The 24,398-nt window shown below is 30.1% G+C and overlaps 1 protein-coding gene across 1 annotated transcript in view; it reads right to left on the bottom strand.

Moving 5' to 3' along the window:
- Nucleotides 1-24,398, bottom strand: part of TBC1D16 (TBC1 domain family member 16) — a 50,810-nt gene that overhangs the window by 11,903 nt on the left and 14,509 nt on the right. The window contains exons 4-12 of the mRNA XM_035354297.2: nucleotides 22,671-23,023; nucleotides 18,582-18,758; nucleotides 13,548-13,847; nucleotides 10,879-11,051; nucleotides 8,567-8,731; nucleotides 7,167-7,315; nucleotides 5,358-5,492; nucleotides 2,721-2,907; nucleotides 460-780 (exon numbers count right to left, since the gene is read on the bottom strand). Of these exons, the coding sequence (XP_035210188.1) occupies nucleotides 460-780; nucleotides 2,721-2,907; nucleotides 5,358-5,492; nucleotides 7,167-7,315; nucleotides 8,567-8,731; nucleotides 10,879-11,051; nucleotides 13,548-13,847; nucleotides 18,582-18,758; nucleotides 22,671-23,023 (1,960 nt within the window). The remainder of the gene's footprint in view (nucleotides 1-459; nucleotides 781-2,720; nucleotides 2,908-5,357; nucleotides 5,493-7,166; nucleotides 7,316-8,566; nucleotides 8,732-10,878; nucleotides 11,052-13,547; nucleotides 13,848-18,581; nucleotides 18,759-22,670; nucleotides 23,024-24,398) is intronic.

Raw genomic sequence — 24,398 nt, 5'->3', positions numbered from 1 at the left:
GTCACTTATTCTGACCATTTACCTCTCATGGACTCAACCCACAAAATATCACAACACAGCATACTCTCAATACTTCAGATTTACAAAATCATACTAAAACTACATATCCATCCTGAAGTACACAACCCATGAGTGCTTTGTCATACAAGAAACTTAATTAACTCATAAGCAACAGAATATGTCACAGAAAATGTTTAGAGTACATCAAGCATTTAATGATAACAAAATGATGAGTTATTAATACATTTAAGCAGCCTATTTTTTTTTCACATCTTAAATGAGCACGTTAGATTCAAACAGAAAAAACTCTTGATAAACCTCATATTTAATACACTGAAATAACTTCAAGTTTAATTTCAGTTTCACAGCTGCTTTTTTTATGTTTTCAATTTTAAAATAAACAATGGAAATATATTAATATGCTACAAAAAACATGATTTAAAAAAGGGAAATGAATACCTTTCTTAAAACAAGATCCCCATTCATATGCATAGCTAGACTACTGAAATGCACCATCATCTCATCAGCTCTAAGAGATTGTGCGATAACATCATCACCATAAATTGAAATTATGGCACTACAAATGAAAAGATGAAAATAATCTGTTTGGTAATGAGCCCAACATGCTTCCCACATTTTCATAGCTTCGGCCTCTGGAAATTCTCTTTTAAAGCATAAAAGGATCCACCGATGAACGAAAAGTAAATCCAGAGCATCAGCAGATCTCAAGTGAAGATAAAATTTGTTGTTCATTATTCGAAATAACTCCCTCAAGTAATTCTAGAAGATAATAAAAATATAAAAGACCTTTTAGTGTAAACATACTCATGTATAATATATTCCTTACATTTCAAAATCACAGCTAAATTTTCCTCATATAAAAAAATATATACAATTGTATTTACTTCAGTCTTAAAAAAGGGCAAAACAGTTATTAAATATAGAAAAAAGATGCAACAATACTAAATTTCTTATTTCTACTTTGAGAGGTGAGTGATAACATTTTACTCAGTACTTAAAACAACAAGTAAAATTAAGCTCTACATAATATTGGAAGATAGAGAAGTTTATGGATTGTAATGATGATTGAAAAATATCTGGTAAAAATGTAAAGGCAGATGGAAGGGATTAAAATGAGCAGATTTTGTTATGGAATTGGCGTGCAGAAATGGAACTTTTAGGTAGTAAATGGAGCACTAAGTCAAATCGGTCTGTTGGCTAGCTCAAAATTCCCAGTCCAGATTTCTAACACTATTTAGCATTGCACATGCATTTTATCTATGGGGCTTTGGATGAAAATGCAGCAAATGCTTAAAAAAAGTAGGTACTCAGGCATTCCCTGTACCTTCTTTGAGCAATCGCTATGTTTCTATCCACAAAGCATGTCATTGAGTTCAATGTTCAGTTAGCAATGTATATTATTTGAAAACTGTACATGAAACAAAGATTTATGCCAGCAGACCATTTTTATGTAACACATAGCAGGACTACCTCAACATGCCATTTCCACACACACATACACTTCATTACAAAATTTGCTTAATTCTGTCTCATCTACCTGCCTTTACATTTCTGAGACATTCTATATTAAATACGAAAGCATTCTTTTATGTAGTGCAGCAAAAAAAAATTTGTTTTATAGTTCTCTTACACTAAATTGGTTTTTAGTGGAATTTAAAAAAAAAAATTCAAATACAGATATCAGCACACATTTTCTTGAGACAATTTGCTTTTCATAAAAATAAGTTTGAGGACTTTTCAAACACTACTTATGGAAGTCTCAAGAATCTTATAACTATATATGAAAATTAATCATGGAATTAGAAGAAACTACTAATATATATACTTTTGCATGTTTTAATATTACGCTTACATTATTTAATTTGCACGAAATCTCAAACTTGTTTAATGTGGTAAACTAAACACATATTATAGATGCCTCCAGATTTTTCAGCTAATCCATAAAGAGGATTTTCAAATATTTTTTTTTAATTTAAAGCATTTATAATTGCTTCATCACTTCTTTTTAAAACAGCTGAGTTTTTTTTTTTTCTATTTAACATAATAACATAGCTTTGTGCACAAAATTATCATTTTTATAGTTTTGCATGATCTTCTGATCATTGGTGATGACAAAGAATCTCAGAAAGTTTATTAACAGAATGCTTCAATATGGTTTACAGTTGGTGGAAGAAGAAGAAAATATGCCAACAACATTCAGATAATATCCCCAAAGGATCAAACACCTTCAATCAAAACAAAGATGGAGATAGGTAGACAATATTTGTCCATTTCATCTTAATTGTATCATCTAATAGAATATATATTTTATTTACAATTAAATTGAAATTTTGTTAATTTTTATTTTAAAATATTAAAAAGAGAATTCTAGGAACTACCTACAAACAATTTTCAACTGGAAACACATATGTAGACTAGAAGTTCATATTGCATGAAATCTGGGGTCCTGTGAACTTTAATACACTACACGTGTATTAAAGCATTTAAATACATATTATATAATCTGATAGATATCTCAAATGATATTTTTATTTATTTATTTGAAATGTGCTTTTGATTGCTCAGTTATTAATTGCACTATATTTTGTGAAGAATTAATTACAGTATGGGTTTACTGACACTTATACAGTATTTTCTAAATTTATGATTTCAGAATTAGATGATGAAGAATATATAACACTCAATACGTGATAACTTACCAAATTGACATCCATGTCAAAGTCTTTAGGGCAGGTAACAAAAATAGTTCTTTGCATTAAACCAACAAAACACCAAAATGCTTCAGATTCATCTTGCACAGCAACAAGAATTGGAGCTAACAAATCAGACATTCCTTGTGTATATCCAATTTTTGGATTATAAAAACCATAATTTAGCAAAATGTTTCTGGAAGAAAAAGTTCAAATTATGTAATTATAAGATAACAACATCTATTCAATAATCAGTACATAAAAAGAGCTTTTTCAAAAATTTTGGTTAAAGGACAATAATAATATGTAATAATTTATGAAACATAATTTAAAGTGATTTATTTTTACTGTATCAAACATGGGTTAAACAAAATATATTTTGAAGCTAGCTGAGAACAAATGTATATTTTAATGTGAAATTGCAATAGAATAAGCAAAATATTTGAAAATATTCATAGAGCTTCTAATGTGATATTTCCTGATAAAAACTTTTGCTGATAAAAAAGATGCAACAAACATGAATATATAGCTATACTTTATTATTATTAATGACAAGATAACCGTTGGAACTTAATTACACATATGTCATTTCAGTGCAGCAGTCACTGAAGAAGTAGAAGAACATGCTCAGAAGTTTGCTTTTGCAGTTTATGTATAAACTGCAGTTTTAAGTTGGAAAATATGCCCAGGATATAGAACTTATCGAGTACTTCATCGCAATGTAAAAAGCTTGATGATAACAAGAAGAACATAAGATGGAAATATTTTAAAATATTAAATTTTCAAGTTTAAAAGATTTTGGAATTTTAATAGCATCAATAATGTATTACAAGACATAATCTAGGTAAAACTTTTTTATATCTTATTGCATAAAGGCAATTAAAACGATCAGTGTTCTGTTTTCTTTTAATTTTGATAAAAGTTTTATGAAACTGAACTACTGAAACCTGATTGAGCACATAAAAGTAAATAAGAATCAACATAAATTATACATTTTAGAGAATTATTGTTGACTTCTGCTATAGTTCTATATTGAATAAGATAAAGCATAAGAAATACAGAGAAATCAGCACTGGTCAACGACGATTTTATTAAATACATAAGCCTATTGCATAGCCAGCAGTCTAAAATAATTTTTATAAGCAAATATATATATATGTATGTAATATATAACAAAATACGATGGCTGCTTTAAAAAATAATTGGCAATCTCAAAATTAACATTCTAAATTTGGTGCTTCCTCCCCCCCCCTCCTAAATTCATCTGTTCTCTAAAATTCGAGATCATTCCAAATTATATAACACCACTTGAAAAAAGTAACTAAAACTAATATTGACCAATCATAGCTTAGAATACTCTTTGCACCTACGAAGTATAAATACTGAGTCATGAGCACTACCCTTCCCTTTTTCCTAACTTCTGCCATGCAAACAACTCAGCGCCACTTAAGCTTCCCTGTCTGAAATGACGTCCTAGCTTTCTATCTGTGTATGTAAAAATTATTTATATTCAACTATAATCAAAAAGTAATTTGTCTGCCAAAGAGATAATTTTTATGTGCCTAAAAATAAAGGTGGTAATTCGCCAAAATTAGTTTTGTCAACATCTTATTTCTGCCTTATCCACCCAGCCATGTCTACAGCCAAAAGTTAAAAGTACCACATTCATGACTGTGCACTTAGTATATTTCATATATATAATGATTTTAACAAACATAGCTAATGTAATTTCATGAGTCCAGTTAATAATTAATACTAACTGACTCATGAAATTAATACAGTTAGTAATTAATACTAACTGAAATGAACCCAAATTTAATATTTTTTAATTGCTCAGCTTGCTTATTAATAACATAATAAATTCGAAAGAAAAAATACTTTGCCATATGGTAACAAACTAACACATGGAGTATAAAAATATTTTATACTGGACAATGACAACACAATTATTTTAAATGATTCATTTTATAAAATATGAATTATCTTACACTTTGATGAGTGGCAAAAGAAAGTTTTTATATCACTGAGTTTTTGATCAAATGTTTCTTAAATTTGCACAAAATATGAAAAAAATTTAAAAAATTGAAATTCATGCCTCAAGGTGCACATTGTTTGGGTAGATGTCTTTTGTATGTTCAAAATATGGTGGCTATGAATGCCACTGTTTTTTCACAATGCAAGGAACCCACAAACAATTACAATGTAAAAATTCTTCATTGTTTCACAGTACAGATAATACTTAATAAACAAATATAATCAGATTTTTTCTGTTGCCCTACATTACTTTTTCTTCTTGGGAGGGGGGAGAAGGTGGAGATATTATGAAATTATTTTTCCTCACTTTGCAGTCACTGCTGTTGTTTTTGACATGCGATCACTTAAACATCCTGGGTGATGAAAAAGTTTAATAAAGAGAAATCTGCATAAAAATTGTCTATAAGAATCTTCTTTTCACTACCATTTAACAAATAAAAAAATTTTCAATTTTGCGGTTCAGTGAATTAAGGACTTAATATTACAAAAATAACTTTTTTTAATTTAATTAAAAATGCTCTTTAAAATATTACTTCTCATAAAAATTTCATTTTGTATGAAGAATGATCTTTATTTTTTATTTTAAAATAATATATTAAAATTTTAACTTACTTCATAACCTCAATATTAGGATTATCATCACCAGCAAAAAAAGGATGGCTTCTATCTGTACGTACAACATCTTTTTCAACAGTGCATTGAATATTTCTCCAAAATATTTCACACTCATTTGGAGACATTTGATCTCTGATTCAAGGAAGAAAATATAATCTGTTAATAAATAACAAACAACAGTAAATCTACAAAAAAATCTATTTTGCTTGATGTTAATCCTTTACCTGTGGAGTATATTTTAGGAAAATGTGTTAAAAATGGAAAATTCGTTTTTTACTCTTTCACTCTTGATAAGTGAGTTTATAACTAATATCACCCAACTTTCAAATAAATGTAGAATAAGTATTGCCATCTTCTGATAGAACAGTGAATGACATTGAATTAAGCATTTGATAAAGGAAAACAAACTCATTTCAGGCTTTGCAGAGTAGAAACAATTTTTCTCTGTGCTGAAGTCAGTTTGGGTATTCCCAGTTTAGTGCGATTGGGTTGTTCAATTGTTCAAACTGGATTTGGGCAACACTAGTAGAGGGTTAGTAACAACGAAAAGCTTGACACTTTTCTCAATACAGAGACACAGTTTGTTACATGTAAGTATGCAAACCAACTCTGCATGAATCCATTCACACTACCAATTTAGGCAAACTTAATTTTAAAAATTGTATATACTTTTTGTTTTAAAACATTTGCAACATCTGTTAATACTAATATTACAATGCTCATCATTTATGCAAGTAAATAGAATGGAAATGTAAATGAAAACTATATAATGCAGGAAAAAGAGCTTTCAATCAGCATTTTTTAAATGTAAGATGTAAATATTTTCCTCTTAAGCTTAATTTAAAAAAAAAAAAAAAAAAATTTAACTTTTTGTTTAAAGATTCACCCCCCCCCCCAAGTTACCACTACGTCTGCCAATGGAAGATCGGTATTCTCCTGTTATCAGGACCAGATTCAGAAATGTATGTATGTACGCATGTGTACATATGTACATGCATATATGTGTATATATACACACACACATACAATCTTACTTACATATATGCACATGTATGTGAACACATACATACATTTGGCCCATCAGCGGCCGAGCGGTAAAATCGCTGAACACTGGTAGTTCGGTCCGAAGTTCGAATCCCACGAACGGGCTGGCTGCATGGGCGTTTTCGTGGTTTTCCCCATGTGTAACGTGTACACGAGCCAGTTTCCTTTAGAAAGTCCTCCACGAAGGCATCCCTCCTCTTTCGCAGATAGTTCTCGAGGCTTTGCCATAATCACACACACACACATACATACATTTTGGAATCTGGTCCAGATAACAGAAGAATACCGAAACATCAGCAAATGAATGACGAAAAGCTTTGGACTACACACGGAAAATTCCTCATTTTTAAATACATAGCAAAAACCATGAAAACCCCCATACACCCATTAACCAAGATTTGAACCCAGGCACGATAGACAGTGTTCAGTGGTCTTATTTCCTGGACCACTGAAGGACCTAGTAATAATCATGAAATATTTTAAACATATTGCTTGCAGAATTTTATGTATACAAGTTTGAGCAATTTATGCAGAAGGGTCTTTCGAAATAATCATAACCTTTCTATTTTAATTTAACCATTTACATCACCTTTGTTACACACTTTTTTAAAAGTACGGAAGATAATGAATTAATAACTGTTTATAAACTTAAATTGATTACTTTAGCAATAACATCAATAATGTGAAAACACTTTCACATAGCCTAAAATTTTATGTAATAATGCACAAACTTGTAATATAAGTATATAAAATACAACATACCTTTTTCGTCTTATACTTTGGTATTCTATATATTTATCATTGCGTACTTGCTCTCTTTCATCAAATGTAGAATGGAAACTATAATAGTGCAATAAAAACGGCCACACATCCTTGCGCAACTTAATATCCAATCCAGCAAAAAATATTTCCTGTAAATAGCACATTAATATTTAAAGTTTAATAAATAGATATTTACATATCTTTACATATAAAACTACATTCATAGAAAAATTTAAATTGGGAGATTTTAAATGATAAGTTTCACAGGCTTATAAAAAACTGTAAACATTTCTTCATTTCAAATGTATGGTAATGACAGAATAAATACAGCTTGTTATCTGAGTCCAAAATAAGTGCAAATTTAAAGAATTTTCAATGTTGACAACATGGTACAGATAAACGTTTTCTTAAAATTTTTCACACTGTTGAAGTGCTGGATAAATTTTGTAGATGTTTTGTTACATTAACACAAAACACTGTTTAAAACAGCAGCTGAATATTAATTTTGATACCACCATGGCATAATACATTTTCCAAAAATCTTCACAATTTTTGCCTTGCCCTTCTGAAGAAAATAAGGAAAAGAAAAGATTTCTTGGCTTGACTAAACCAAAAAACATAAAAATATTGTTTTTCATAACATTTTGTTAGCTATTTTATTTTTTTTTTTTCCAGTGAAAATTTTATTTAAAAGAACGAGTACTGTAATAGAAAACATAACTATTAAGACAAAACTTAAGAATTGACAAAACAAAAATGCCACAGTGGAACCAGATGTTAATTCTAAGTTTCTAAAGAAGATTGTTTCAAGTATGAACATTAATTATTCAACAATATTAATAAAGTATAAAAAGAATTATTAGGAATTATTCTTAATATGCACTAAAAAGAAAAATAAGAAATTTTCAACAGTTTTTTGGTTGTCAACTGTTCTTTAATAACATAATAATTATACAATGATATCTGATGATATTTAATATGCACTAAAAAGAAAAATAAGAAATTTTCAACAGTTTTTTGGTTGTCAACTGTTCTTTAATAACATAATAATTATACAATGATATCTGATTTAAAAGTAAAAATCACTCAATAATTATGTATAACTAATTAAGTTTATTACATTCTCAACAAGAATATATTATTTTTAAATTTGAAACAAAAACATTGAATATGTAATTATTTCACACATTTACCTACACTTATATTTACTTGGCAAAATATGAGTGAAACAAACTACCTGATTTACAAAAATTTCTTAGATCAAGTCAACTTATGTTTGTTTAACAAAATGCCTTAATTGCACTTAGAGGCAAAAAAAAAAGGTATTAATTATAAAAAAATATCTATTTATTACAAACTTAGATTACTAGCACATATTAGAAATGAAAAACATAAATTACCTTTCTTAATTGAAGTTCATCTTCAACAATACCCTCCTCACTCATAAAACTTCGCCATCTTTGTTCATCTACAGTGCTGTAGATGCCCTCTTCTGGATGGCATTCAGCAGCAGATATCTCTGGGCGACTAACAGAAAACTGACAGTACTGACAGCTACCATTTGACTAAAACAAAAGTAAGTATTAAATGTATTTTTTTAACTAAAATATCATTCTCATACTGATATAAAGATTGACCAAATACCCTTTTGTAATATTATAGAACACAATGATTTGCAATTTGAAAATGAAACTTATTACATATGGTTAGACAGAATCAGGTAAATGCTTATGGGATACTATAAGAGATAGACTAGAAGAGAAACACGCTAATGTGACAATCAAAATCGTAAAAACAACCTTGTATTTAGTTTAGGTATAATGAAACACTCAATCGATTTCGAGGGCAGCTAAAGGTCCCTCCTCATCAGGAGAAAGAAATACCTAGAAAGAAGAAAATAAAGGAGAAGCAGTCACAGGACCACGTGTTTCTGTGACTACTTCTCCTTTATTTTCTTCTTTCTAGGTATTTCTTTCTCCTGATGAGGAGGGACCTTTAGCTGCCCTCGAAATCGATTGAGTGTTTCATTATACCTACACTAAATACAAGGTTGTTTTTACGATTTTGACTATAAGAGATATTTAACAAATGAACATAAAGACATATCAATTGTTTAATAATGAAGAATAATTAAATCACACTTCCTTAGTTCATCTTCCTAACCTCATATAATATTAACCTCGTGCTACTCAAAAACTCACAAAAAAAAAAAAAAAAAAAAAAAAAAAAGGAGCACAAAGCACACAATTCCCTTTTCTGATGCTTCCTGGTACAAACAGTAACACCTTATACAACTTCTGCAGAAACATCAGGACTCTCTTCAGGATATCAGTTTGGACGTACAGTACTGGGATATTCTCATGGCTTTCTTCCATGAATATGCTCAATTTATTTTTACAATACTTTTCTATCATCAGCCTATGATACCTTAATGACACCTTCACATGTATGAACTCAATCTTCAAGTCTAGCCACTTTTTTTTAACATTTTTTATAGAAAGCACAATTTCTTGAATTAGTCTTCAGTAATGAGCAAAGAAAATGCCTTTATATTCATTTAATAGAAATTTAAGCATTCCAAAAACTCTTGCCTAATTCTGGCCCATATGATAAAAAGTGGCACTACTATCTATCAGTTGAAAATAAAAGTTTTTTTTTTTTTTTTTTCCCATGATACCTGATATAAAATTCATATCTCTGTAGCAATGTAAGAAAGAAGGAAATTAATCAAAGTTGACATGTGCCATGTTACTAAATCAAATGGTATCTTTGTTACTATCTAAACTTTCTTACTAACATCCTTATAGTGTATAAGATATGAGTATACTTCAAATATATCAAGTATATCATTCAAAAATAATATACTAAAATGCAGTCATCAGGCAATTTCTCTCGAAAAACAATTTATGAAAATCAAAGATGAAAACAATGCTTGTTGTTTTCCAAGGCAATAAACTACATTGGAAGACTTCAAGCCCAGTGGAAAAAAATTTACTGTTGCACTTTACTGACATATTCAGATATACGTATCTCTCCTAATAAATTTGTCACAGCTCAAGAGAATTTTAGTCAAAATTTGCATCTGAATTGTGACCCACCTTCCTTAAGCTGTAGATAATGAGATATTTCTAATTTCCAAGAATCTAAACATCAATTAAAAACTGCTATTCAGGTAACGTTACAGCCACCAAGACAGCTGTGACAAATGTTCTAGCAGCAATATTTATCTGCTCATAAGCAAAAGCCTATGGAATTGATAACCATACTATACAATTTATAGATTTTTAAAGAACTTTATATGAATAAAGGTTGCTAATTTAATGCAGGAATTCACTGCTTTTTCCTAACATTAGTTTCATTTTTAAACTGTATCTGTATGAGATTCAGTTTTTCTTGTTACCAACCCAGCCTTAGCATAATTAAAATTTTATCTATTTATTATATAAAAAAAGAGTAAATATTCAAATGCATTGAAGTTATAAAATAAAAAAAAATTCTTCTACACAAATGTTAAAACTGTAGCATGCACAATAAATCTCTTTATACATAACAGCAAAATATATAAGATGTGTTTATATATATATATATATATATATATATATATATATATATATATATATATATATATATATATATATATAAAAAACTGACTCATAAAAAAAATTTTTGGTTAGCAATAACAGAGATAAATTATCAAATTTAACATAAATACCTTATTTTTAGACTTAGAAAGAAAATTATAATCTTCAAAAACTTTAGCTAATTTGTCAAGTCCACCATGATGAAAATGAAGAATTTTGTATTGACTTTCACGACTAGCTATTACTAACTGACCACACGTACATTCTTTGTTGTTGTACAGTAGATGCAAAGAACGCATCTGACCTGAAAATTAAAAGCATAAAATTGAAGAATATATAACAATAACTTTTCCTTTACTTTAAACATATCATAACAAAAAGAAAAAGAAAAAAAGAACAATTTCATTACACAAATAAAATGAATGCATAAGCATATCACAGTATCATTAATTAATTCATAGCAATCTAACAGATAATACTGCCGAGTGTTAGGTGTTCTAAACGCATACAGACCCGATGATAGCTTGATAAAACTTATTTCACCAAAAAGAAGCATCTTAAAATTCTGGAACTTTTCACAGCAAATACTAGTACAGATCTTTACAGTATCACAGGGTACAACTAGTAATTACACTTCAAACTCTTAAAGCATGAAACACAAAGCAATGTAAAGTGCATCTAAACAGTGAAGCTTACACGGAGATACCTCAATACTCTGAATTCACAATGAACTAAACAACTATCGAGAAATTGATGCTCTCATCGGCCTTATAGACTTTTCCCCCAGTTACAGTACCCATTACAGTTATACAGGGACAGAACCCAAATTTCGCCAAATGGTTGCCAGGTTTGATGCCTAATAGCATTTTTTCACCAAATTTGGTGACCAAAATTAGTCGCCAAAACCGTCGCCAACTTGGTAATAACTCGCCAATTTAGCAAGATATCCATTTACTCAATGTTAAATAGATTTGCCCCTATATTCTTATTTTTCTGGCAGAGCACACCTCCTCTTTCAAGCATTCCGTGCTACATTATACAAAAAATACTGTAATTTCACATATAATTTCATGAAAATTATTTACATATGTACAAAATTCATTACAAAAGTTTTAAACAGCTTGCTCTTCATTAATCAATGTACACATATAAGTCAAGAATTCAGTATATAAAAACCCAAATAATATTGAGTTTGGGAATATCTGGCAAACAATTTCAATAAAACTAATGTCATCACTCATTCTTGTGGCTCAAAATCCCTAATGGAGTTTAAAATCTTGACAAGACTGTCACCTTCTTAATGAACAAGTGGCATAAAAAGTCACTGTAATATGTATCTAAGTGGTGTCGTGATTTCACGGTACCTTTTATTATGCCATTTTAATGAACCGTACAGTCTGAACATGCAAACCAATAAAACCAATACCGTAACTTTGTGAATACTCCACTGTTACTTCTTCTTATATCCTTCTTTAAAAAAAATTTAACTTGACCTATTGAAGATCAGGGTTATGTAATCTTATGAAGATCCTATGAGTGTGTTGTAACATCACATTTACTGACAATAAATTGCACAGTTTTGTGATAGTTTTTATTTTTGATAATTAGTTTTTATTTTTTGATAATGTCTGGTGGTAAAATATGTAAGTACTATTCGCTTTTTTTTTTTTTTTTTTTTTTTTTAGTATTAAGGAATAGCAAATCAAAAGCAGGTTTATATATATATATATAAAAATTGATATCTATTTGAATCGGTTTATTAAACATATAAAAGTAACTTTTAACCTTATCAGGAATAAACTCAGCACATATCTATTTTACTCCACATAGGGTTAGTTTTTGTCTCCAGCCTTAATAAAGACTTTCTCGGACTGCTAAAAATGATAAATTAAAAGTAAAATCTAAAAGCCATATTTTCTTTTCTTTCTTTGGTGGAGGCGGGCTGAAATTTGCTATGGTTATAAAAGTATTAGAGCTAATTGTTTTCCTTAGCATGGTTATTAAATTCTGTTCTTGAACTTTATTTCCAAACATTTAACTGATAAAATGTTAATGTATTGTTATTCCCAATAAAAGAATCAGTATTTTATCTTACACTACCTCATGATTTCATAATTATGTTCTATTTGGTGAAATTCCTATTGCTATAATTTTTTTAATATGTGCGTTTGTTACAAAGCTTATATATTTTTGAAAAGTTATGTAGTGTTTCTATTTATTCATTTTTTGCATGTTATGTAATAATTTTACCATGCACTTTTCAATCACCTTTTTAATAAATTTATTGTATTTATAAGTTTATTTTATTTTTTATTTGTTATATTATAGATCTTTTAGCTCAGATTTCATGGATGCGAGAACTGCAAACATAATTCATTAAGAACAAAAAATATCAGCCTGCTAGGGTGATGATTACAATTTTATCACTCAGCTGGTAACAATGGCTTCATCCTCGGGCAAGCCTATAAATATTGTCTTGAAACCATTAGCCACACTGTTCAGCTATTCAGATCAGAATCGTGCAATTGTATTGAGCACCTGTTTAGTTATTACTGCTTTATATTTTGCTCTGTGAGAAAGTGGTGTGGGATCTGCTATATTCTCACACATCAAGGAGAATTAACCTAACTTCTGTTTTTCTCCTTGAATTAAAATTATTTATAACAGTTTACCTTTCTGGATGAGCTGTTACTCATTTTCTTACTATTCATCTGACTGAATTAAGGAAATCTCTATCAACCCATCGCACACAACAATATCATAACTTGTTAAATAAATACAAAATATTTAAAAAGCATACTTAAATCAACAGAGAATACACCATAACTGCTTTCCCTTCTTGATACTTTATTGGCACCCTGGGAAGAATCTTCAGGAAAATTGAGATTATGAGCATGAGCAAGAGATTCAGGTGTTCCTTCAACAAATAAAAATTTATCCATTTGGTGTTTAGGTGAAGGAGGAGAGGAATGTTCAGGTGTCAATGGAAGAGATTCAGGATCTCGGTTAGATGTGGTAGGAGTTGTAGAAGTACTTCGAGAATCTACAGGACTCACATTTATATCAGGAGCATTCAAAGGCACTGATGCATTTTCTACATCTAAATAATAAGCAATAAAAATTTTAAACCATAAATGAATAAAATATCACAGCACAATATTTCATAATATCCACTTATTGTACTTCTTATTAAAAAGAAACATTTTAAATTATGTCTGTTATTTTTATATTTGTGTGTGTCATCCAAGTAACAATCTCAGAATTAAACTGAAGAAAAAAGTAACTTTCTTCAAACAAGTAGCAAATAAATAATAATAATAAATAAAACACTTTTTTTTTTCCAGAAGTAAAGAATTTAATACTTCTGGAAATCATATAAAAATTACAAAAGACAAGACATTTTAAAGCTAGTTACCACTATAAGAATTAATGCTTATAGAATAATAGTTATTCAAATAAAATTATGTATACTTCTGTAGGCAAAATATATAAAGAAATATATAAATATAAGGAAAAGGAAGCAATATTTGGATTTTTTCTGCACACTGACATGAAAAATAAGGATCTCACTTTTAATCTCCATCAAAAGACAATTTTCCAATTAAAAATACTTTGTTTGCTGTAGATCTTCTTGTATTACCATGTCTTATTAAGTCTTAAGTTATCTTTTCACACTATTTTTATTCCAGAAAAAAAAAAAAAAAAAAAAAAAAAAGCTTTAAACATAGCTTCTTGTTGCACTGAAATTAAATCATTTTAAACCAAATTTTAACAAATCAGAGTTTTATTTTAATTTATTTTAAGTTAACTTATGATGAATAACAATAATTTGGGAAAGTTTAAAAAAACAAATTCATGAATATCCCAACTTGCACCCTAAGTAATTTTTACCTCTTGATCTGTAAAAAAACTGCCAAATTGCACCAAGGTGGCTGAATTAATATTACAGTGTCATAATTTATTTTAAATTTAATATTACATTAAATATAAAATGAACTTAAAATTTTTAAAAAGTCAATTTTAATATTATTAATTCCTATGATCACCCAAAATATTTTTAAGGTTACTATCAACTAATTTTCGAGAGAATTTTTAGATTAGTAAGGTAGAGATGTATAGATGACATCTCTGTATTTGGGAGTATTCTAACGATGATATAAAAACCTTCCTCTCTCATATACCTGATATCTTTATTAACCTATGATTTACATTCAACAAAAATGAATGACACTCGGTTCCTGGCCTTGCTTATCATAAGAAATGGAAATGGCTAAAAAACTATAATTTAGCATAAACCATTCAGCTATCAAGCAATAATTCCTTATGATTCTTTTCCTCATAATCATACAAGACATTTGTGTTTTCATGCATAAAATGCTCATAAATTAACCCAATACCTAAGCTATATAAAATAAAATGTGCATGAAATAATCAGGATTGCCTCTCAAACAGGAGAATGAAATTCCCTGACTTTTCCAGGTTTTCCAGGTGCGTTTCAAGAAAATTCCAGTCTATCCGCGTAATGTACGTTGGCTACGCTAAGAAGTAAATTAATTATGATATTACTTGTATTGTGTAGCAAATTCACTTAATTATTCAATAAATCCCAGAGGACATTTATTCTTAATTATTCTTGGTATACTTTGTTTGATAATTTTGTTCACTTTTCCACTTAAGAAACTTAATAAAATTTAAGATATATACATTGGATAACAAATGTATGTTTTATTTTATTATTACTCATGATCATCACCAGTTCAACATGAGACTAATCCGGTCCTTATAAATCACAATGCAATGCTAAATAGTTAGCTTAGATTTTAGGTAAATTTAATTTGTGTGAGGTATGTTCTTAAAAAGCACCTTAACACTTGAAAACACAAATATAATTATAATAGTTGTTGTTTTCTCCATTGAAGATTGAGATTAGAATCTTCCCAATCTGGAATAAAATAAGGCTTTTTTTGTAGACATTCTGCAGCTAAACGAAAGAAAGAAAGCTATTTTAATAAATTGAGGTATTTTATATTTATTTCGCAGCATACATAAGGAAAAAATATGTGCATTAAATTTCGTGATGGTATGTCATAATACTGCTAGAATTAATTTCAAGATTATGCCAGAGAAAATTTCCTGAAATTTGGAAATATTATTTACTAATAATAAATAAATTTAGAGGGAAGAAGCATCATTAAATTATACGAATAACCTAAAAATAAAGATAATTACTTAAAAATTGAATTAGAATAATCAACGATATTTTAGCGAATATAGTTATATTATATGGTTAGCCTAGATGACAGATTACTATTTTTTATTTTACTGCAAAATGGCAAGGTATTTATTAAAAAGAAAAAAAAAAGTTTAAAAAGATTTTGCGGTAAAATTCTAGTATACGGTAATAATCAACGATATTTTAGCGAATATAGTTATATTATATGGTTAGCCTAGATGACAGATTACTATTTTTTATTTTACTGCAAAATGGCAAGGTATTTATTAAAAAGAAAAAAAAAAGTTTAAAAAGATTTTGCGGTAAAATTCTAGTATACGGTAAGGCTTCGGCACGATTTTGAAAATTGTCGCCAAGACCAAAATGACCCGTTTACTGCTCATCATCATGTCGCCAAATCCCATTGTACCATACATGGAGATTATTCTAACCAAAGAACGTCTATGCAAAGAATCTCTAATTCTTTGGTCTATGTAAAGAAGAAAAGGTTCCATACAAGTAAAATGCTATTACGCCGCTGAAATGCGGAGGGAAAATTTGCCAAGGGATTTGGCGACAGAACCTGGCGGCCAGAATTTCCCTCTCCGCGATGTGTACCGGAAATTGAGAAACGTGTTAAGAAGAAATGTTCTTTGACAAAAAGAAAGCTACGAAAATCCGTTTTTAAATTATTGCGAAAAATCCAAGAAGAAACGTTTTATCAAAGGACGTTTCTTCTTGGATTTTTCGCAATAATTTTAAAAATGGATTTTCGTAGTTCCCCCCCCCCTGAAAATTACTAACCCAAGAATTAATTTACTTGCGCCAAAAAATATTTTCTTTTCCTTTAGAGTTAAACCACTTGCGCTAAGACTAAACTTCACGGTTGCGGTGCCGTGCGCTACAATATAGCAAGCAGTAAAGTGTCTCATTTACGCCGCTCCGCATCTGCGAGTGCAATCCAGAGCTGTAACTCAGGAAACAAACAATCTCGTTGTTAGGCGACATGTGCACCATGTTATTTTCATTTTTGCTATAAATGCTTATCGACGTGGTGTTCACGTTGCTCGCAGTTTGAGACAAAAACATCTCGATGTGCGTGGCACGTCTTTTTAGCGCAAGTGGTTAAAGAAATTTTAAAGGATATTCATTTAATGAACTCTTGATAACGTGACCTTCGAACTTCGACACTGGTTTCGAGCTTTGATGGCAGATATATCACGCATGCACAGCTGTTTCCCTCTATGATGGAATGGAGCCACGTCTGTTGCAAAGAGGTTTTCCTTCTTTACAATACACATTCTTTGATTCTAACCTCCATGGTACCGTATACTAAGATTAAACCCATTTTGTTTTATACGAGAACAGGTACTTTATTTAGTTCATGCACTGCACATGCGATTCTCGAGAATACTGGAAACCAAAAGTTATGGGAAACTTGCTTTGTCTTTCTAAAAGACAATCAAATTGGAGCTGCGAAAATTGGCTCTATGCCAGCTGCCCGAATGATACTCACGTGATACGCAATTCACTAAAAAAGTTATCTCTTCCGACGTCGGCGCAAAAATCGCTTTTTTTGGCGGGATCATTGTATGAACTTCCCTTACTTTTCCAGATTTTGACAAAAATACTTAAATTCCCTGACTTTTCCCTGAATTTTTTGGTCAATTTTCGAATTCCCTGACTTTTTCCGGTTCTCCCAGTTTTCCAGGTAGCGTAGCAACCCTGAATAATAAACACGCACCAGATTTCATAGAACAGCTCAATAAGAAACATAAAAGGCATATTGCAAGAATAGATTTGACTGAAGTCCATACAAAAGTGAAACAGGGAATTATTAGAATTTTATTCAATTACGCAAATATTATATTCATTCAATCAATATTCAAGAAATATATTAAACTCACAATAACATTAGTGATGTATGCAAAAATTTATTTAGAAAGATTGAAAAACATGCAGAGAAAGTAAACATATCAGGATCCCCATTTGAGATTAAAAAAAAATAACAGGAAATTATAGGCAGTATACAGGATAGACATTTCTGAGAGTAACAGAGAATAATGGAACAAAAGTGTAACATGGAAAAATTGACTACTAATTACAGTAGTATTGATGAAAACAGCATATCTTTGGTTAAGAATGGGGAAAAAAATCACTCGCACTCAAAAATAGACTAAACCAAAAGTTACAATAATATAAAAACAGTCTTAAAAAATAATAAAAATTACAATAAGGCCATGGTGTAATAGAAAATTTCTAAAACACTCTTCTATCTATTTAAGGTCTATTACCTTCTTGAAAAGCAAAGTAATGCCAGCAACTACAGATGAATCTAACATAAAGAAGGAACAAAGAAACTAAAAGGAGAAAAAAAATGAAACAAGATGCCATTTAACTTCTACTTAGCCTATATATGAAAGCTCCAATAGAACTCAATAGACTAATTTAATTTTTGCGTATGGAATTTAAATATCAGTATCAAATTTTATATTCACACTGTGCATGCTGAACAATAATCTTCAAATTGATTCTTCTTGCATTTTTATCCACACAGGAAAACAAAATGTGCAATAATTTGCTGAAAAATTCGACCTCTCTTTAGTATAAACATAATCTTACCAGCATTTACAATAGCAGCAAGAGCAATGTCAGCATCAATTCCATCTTCTTGATTTGTGTCTACTTTTACCAGCTCCTTGTCATTAATCTCACGAACTTCATTACAGGTGTTTTCATCTGTTAATCCTATATCAATACTTCTTGAAGTACTCTCACTGTATCCATCATCCTTTGAATCTAGAACAACAAAAAATAACCATAAAATAATAGTTATCAGATGAATTTCATGAATATTCATATTTTTCAATTACTACAAAGAGCTGACATTCGATATATACAGTACAAAGTCCGAAATCCGGACTGGTCGGGACTTCGGCAATTCCGGATTTTGGATTTTTCTGGATAATAGAACATCAATTTAAATCTGGTAAGATAGCATGCAGAAATTATACAATTAAAAATATGAAATCGTAATTTACGAAATAAAGAACAATTATGATCTGAAGGGTACCAAAATTGACAAAAGAAAGCTTAACATTTATTTGTCTACTTTATTAAACATTTCTTTCAGTGTAAGTTGTTTAAAATGCTTCTACAAAAAATTCAATAAGTTCCTTTTTCTTCTTTCTTGTGTCATATACAGTGGACCTATGCCAAACCCCTCGCATAATTTTGAGATGGATATGCCTTTATCCATTTTTTCCAGCAATTCCACTTTTTGTTTAATGGACATTGAAACATCTTTGGCAACTCCAGAAATGGAAACTCTTTTCGACATGATAGTTCAAGCTTAGTTTTAATAAAATTGCCATAATAATATGAGTCTACCAAAAATAATAAGCTGGATCAAATTAGAAGATCAGAGAGCAGTGCAGTCTGCTACATTAATTGAAATGCCTTAGAATCAGTGAAGATAATTTTAGCCTAACTTATTAGCATCCGTTATACATTATTGGCTGTGTGTCACAAGATTGGCGACGAAAGCCAAGTTGTTTCGCTAAATTTTGGCTTGCTCCTGTTGCACACTGAAATTAAGCCTGATTTGTATTAGTTTAGTTATTTATTATACCTACCTTTATTTCTTACACATGCTTCAAACTAATTCGAGTCCTGAATAAATAAACTCCCACATATACATAAAACTTTATCTAGGGCTGGCACTAGATACCGCCTGGTGCAGTCTCTATGGGTCCTAAATTCTGCTACAAAGCGCTTTCCTAAGTTCTAAATTTTCACCGTGCCTAAACTTTGGATCCCAGTGATTTCCCTACATCGTAATAAACTTCTCATCCATTAATTTTGCCACTTGGTGCTTCCGCGAATTCCAAAAATTTCGTCTTCCCTAAATTCTGCCGTCCACTGCCGACAATATTCTGCCACCGCTTCTGGGTTTATGGTGAATACAAATCTTTTTTTTTTTTTTTTAATTAAAATCGAGCATTAAATGTAATCTTTTGGCCTATGAGTTTCATTAACAAAATCTATTTTTAGCATATGAAAATAAATTTTTGTTGAATTTTTTCTCGTCAACATTTCTTAGAGCATTTAAAAATCTATCATTCCCCTATGAGTTTCATTAACAAACTCATAGGGTTCATAGAGTTACAAACTCATATATACATATATGAACATAGGGTTCATAGAGTAACAAACTCATAGGGTAGACTCATAGAGTTATGAGGCCTATGAGTTTCATTAACAAAATCTATTTTTAGCATATGAAAAGAAATTTTTGTTGAATTTTTTCTCGTCAACATTTCTTAGAGCATTTAAAAATCATCGCCAAGCGTAATGTTACATAAAAAGTTGCCATACTCTTGTTATTCAATTACTAATATAAAAACAGTTTAGATATCACAGCACGAGTTATTATTGAAGCTGTCATGTATTAATAAACAAAGCATGATGAAAGCAAAATATAATAAATAATGACTCACCAGGTCGGCGTCAGGGTGGTAATAGGTGAATGTTTCGGTTGAAAATCTCCACATGTTTTATTATGGAAGAAATAATCAAACACGCATGCATAAAGCATTAATAAAAAAAAAATGTTTGTGGCTTTGAGGCCTGGATTTCGATCATTTCCGGATAATGGACGTCCGGATTTCAGACTTTGTACTGAAGTAGTTTTGCCAGGTAGGTATGTTCATGAAAAATTTATTAAATTTGCAGATTGTAAACAATTTCATTCCAACCAGAAACACTTAGTTCAATATTTGATTATATGTGGAACAAACATTTCAAGTTATATGGTAAAAGAAGTTTTGGTACTATTCCATTTTGAGGACCGTAAAAAAATTGCAGCGAAAATGTATGCGTAAAAGCGCCAAATCTAGCAAATGCGCCCATTTAACAGCGCGCCACATCTAGCGTATGTGCTGATTTCAGATTGCGTAAGTTTATATAAGTTTATATAGTTCTATATTTCTTAAGGGGTATCAGAAACCCCTATACGGACAATGTTATATTGGCCATTTTCGATGTACCTTTCCTCAAAATCTGCTGTAGATACAAGCTTGAAATTTTTTCTGTAATTTAAGTATACCTATCTGATTATACTGAAATGAGCTTTTGAAACATTTTGAATTTTAGAGTAAATTACAGAATATTTTGTTAGGCATAGTAAAATTTAGCACTTTTCTCACACAAAAAAATTTTTAAAAAATTTATTTCTAAGTTTATTACAAAAAGCTCATTTCAGTAAATATTAGGGAACCTAATAAATAAGACATAAAAAGTTTAGATACCTGTGAGCAGTAGATCCTGAGAAAAGGTACATCGAGTATAAAAAAATCACGTTTGGAGAAAACCGTGTTTTTATGTAAAAATCCTCATTGATCAAAGCAGTAGATGACAAATTAAAACTATATTTTTATACAGTTCTAATTTTCATAGAGATTAAAGAATGGTATTTTTAGAAAGATAAAAGTTTAGAAGATTTTAAAAAGCAAAAATCCAAAATCAAATTTTTTTGAAGATTTTGGAGTTCCAACACCCCTTAAGACACCACTGAAATACTAGTTTAATTTTTAAATCCTTTTTTCATATCCTATAGATTTAACAATTTGGAAATTGCCCGTGACGAAAAGTCTGCAATAGAATTTTGAGTAAAGTGCAGAATCACCCACTGCTTGACGCGTTTTTAAGAATAGCACATATTCGGTATGCATGTACACATCGACCTATTTTCACTTTAAAAAAAATCCCATAATTGTACAAAAATGGCACTGCGCACATCCTTGACTTTATCTATGTACACATTGACCTATTTTCACTTAAAAAGTAAAAGAAAATTGACAAAAATCCAATTGTTTTTACCCTTGTAAAAAGCGGCAAACAAATAAGTGGGCAATTCTGCACTTTACCGAGAATTTTTTCAAAGAAAGACATCCTTCATTATAGAAAATTATGTTGAACAACCAACGATATGAAATTATGCTTTAGCTAAGATAAAGAGAACAATAATTTTGAATATATAATGCAAGTGCAACGAAATTTCTGCCAAAACAAAAGAAACAAAATTTCACTAGTAAGTAGGTATATCGACTGATTTCCAAGAAAAATAACAAATTAAAGCATAAAAATTATATGCATTATGTACCTCAATTGTCCATGTTTTGTCTTTAACATTTATTTTGAAATTTTACTATTCTCAATTCTTATTTTTAACACCCAGTCAGCTGTAGTTGAAATTATATTTCCACTATATATCTTCCATCATGTGCAGTTTCATCACATACAAATTGGAACACTCATGACACTTTTCCAAAATACCAAATGAGTGGAAATAATAGTAAAAATAGGCACAAGATGAAAAGAGATCGTCTGGATAACTTTCTGCATGAAAAGTTTGCCAAAAGAACAGCAGAATGCCAAAAGAACATAGTTGCTCTAATTAGTCTAAAATTAATACAGAATTTTTTTTTTTAATATAAAAATGAAGCTAGTGCCACTTTGTTCACACAAAGGGTTGGGGAGTAATAAAAATCACATCATCTAGAACAATAAATTGCCACAACACTCAGAGGCAAGCATAGTCACAGATGGTGTTATTAATGGTGTATCAGCAGGTACCAGATATAGTTAGCCCAATGTTTAATATTCGATTAATTAAAAATACAGATTATAAAAAGATCATCTTTAACTGACCTTTTTTAGAGGTTTCAATGTCATTAAGGCCACAAATCATTTTCTCAAGTGCTGCTATAACTTCTTCAGGGCCAATACCAGAATCAGTCTGGCTTTGTAAACCCCCATCATTGCTAACAGAATTCTCTTTTGTCTTGTCATTCAAATCACTTTTTGAATCCTCGCTAGGCTGTTCACAGTTATCTAAATCATTCATATCAGCTGATATCAACTGAGAACTAGTAGATGGTGTCATTTCAGTATGATCACTATTGGAAAAACTTTCCAGGCTTCCAAAATCTTCTCTAGGACTGCCCATATCTGATATGGTTGAACTAATACTTCTTCTGTCAGCATTATCATCAGCAGATATTCTGCAAATAAATGGAGAACTAGTTTTAAGACAGTGCATTTTTTTATTTGGAAGAAAAACATTATACAAATATATAATCATAAAATAAAACAGCAAAGTGGTTAAAAATTGCACCAAATATGATTTTATGAAAAAAGAAATTTACATTTCTCTATTTAAAAAAAAGCACAAAATAAAATACTCAGACCAAAATTAATTTTCTGATATATATTTTTTTTCCCTCTCTTTTTCTCTATATAAGAGATTTTAAAAATGTCTTGGCCAAATCTAAAATGTTCTACTACCTTGAAATGAGCTCTTCCTCTCTTTTCTTGACATAAAAAGAATTAAAAATATAAACTGACACTCATTCAAACCCTCTGCATAAATAGCAGAAATTTTACAGAGAATGAACTACAGCGATAAACTAATGCTATCAATCACAACTACTTTAATAAAGAGATAGATTGAATCAGCTCTTTGATGTTGCTGAAAATCATTATATACAAGATGATTATAAAATAAATTTTCCTGTTTGAAGAAATCTTCAGCTAAAATTAATGAACAGATGAAACTAAACTTAATAGACTATGAAGGGCATGGGAAGAAAAATTCTTGAGGAAGGTAATATAATAAGTTGCCAATAAGACAGATTTCAGCAAAATACGAAATATGCACTATCTACGCAGATTACACAAATTTCCTCCACACAGCAACACTCATTTCTTTTAAAAAGGGGAAAGTGAATGTTAAGCCAGTAGTTTGAGCGACTGTTGATTTATGCTTCACATGCATCTTACCTTATCTGAATGTGACTTACTCGTATAGCTGTTTTACGCTAGAGATCTAATACTGTGGTGGCTTTTATACAATTTAAAAGGCTTCATAAGATGTGTAAAGTAACAATGTCTCTTGTAGCATTGAGAGGTATGATTAAAAAATTCAAAGAAACTGGATTGCTAGAAATTATAGCCAGCAAATGATTAAAAGCAGTATCACACGATACAGTAACACAAGTTGCCACTGCAGTGTTTGATGGCAGAGGGACTAGCAGGTGGTCCAAGCTCTTGTGCAATAGTCAGCTAAAGTGAGATGCTTTATGCTATTGGCAGGAAAATCTTATGGAAAATGCTGCATTTTTATCTGTAGAAGTTCAGTCATTTGCAAGAAGTAAGAATGGCAAATTATGATAAGCCCCTGACTTTTGTACTAACACTTCTTGACTGAATGGAAATCAAAAATTGTTGGCCTTGGGAAATATTGTGGGGAGATAAAGCTCATTTTTTCTGAATGATTCCAACAATACTCACAACTGACAAATTCGGGCATCTGAATGGCCCACAGAGATCCATCAAGAGTTATGGCATTTTGCAAAAGGAAGGAAATTTTGGTTTTAA

The sequence above is a fragment of the Stegodyphus dumicola genome, chromosome 9 (assembly GCF_044657685.1).
Source record: "Stegodyphus dumicola isolate Sdum_Otavi_A_Nest chromosome 9, ASM4465768v1".
In the NCBI taxonomy this organism is placed as follows: Eukaryota; Metazoa; Arthropoda; class Arachnida; order Araneae; family Eresidae; genus Stegodyphus; species Stegodyphus dumicola.
This window is presented reverse-complemented; position numbering and strand designations above follow the sequence as displayed.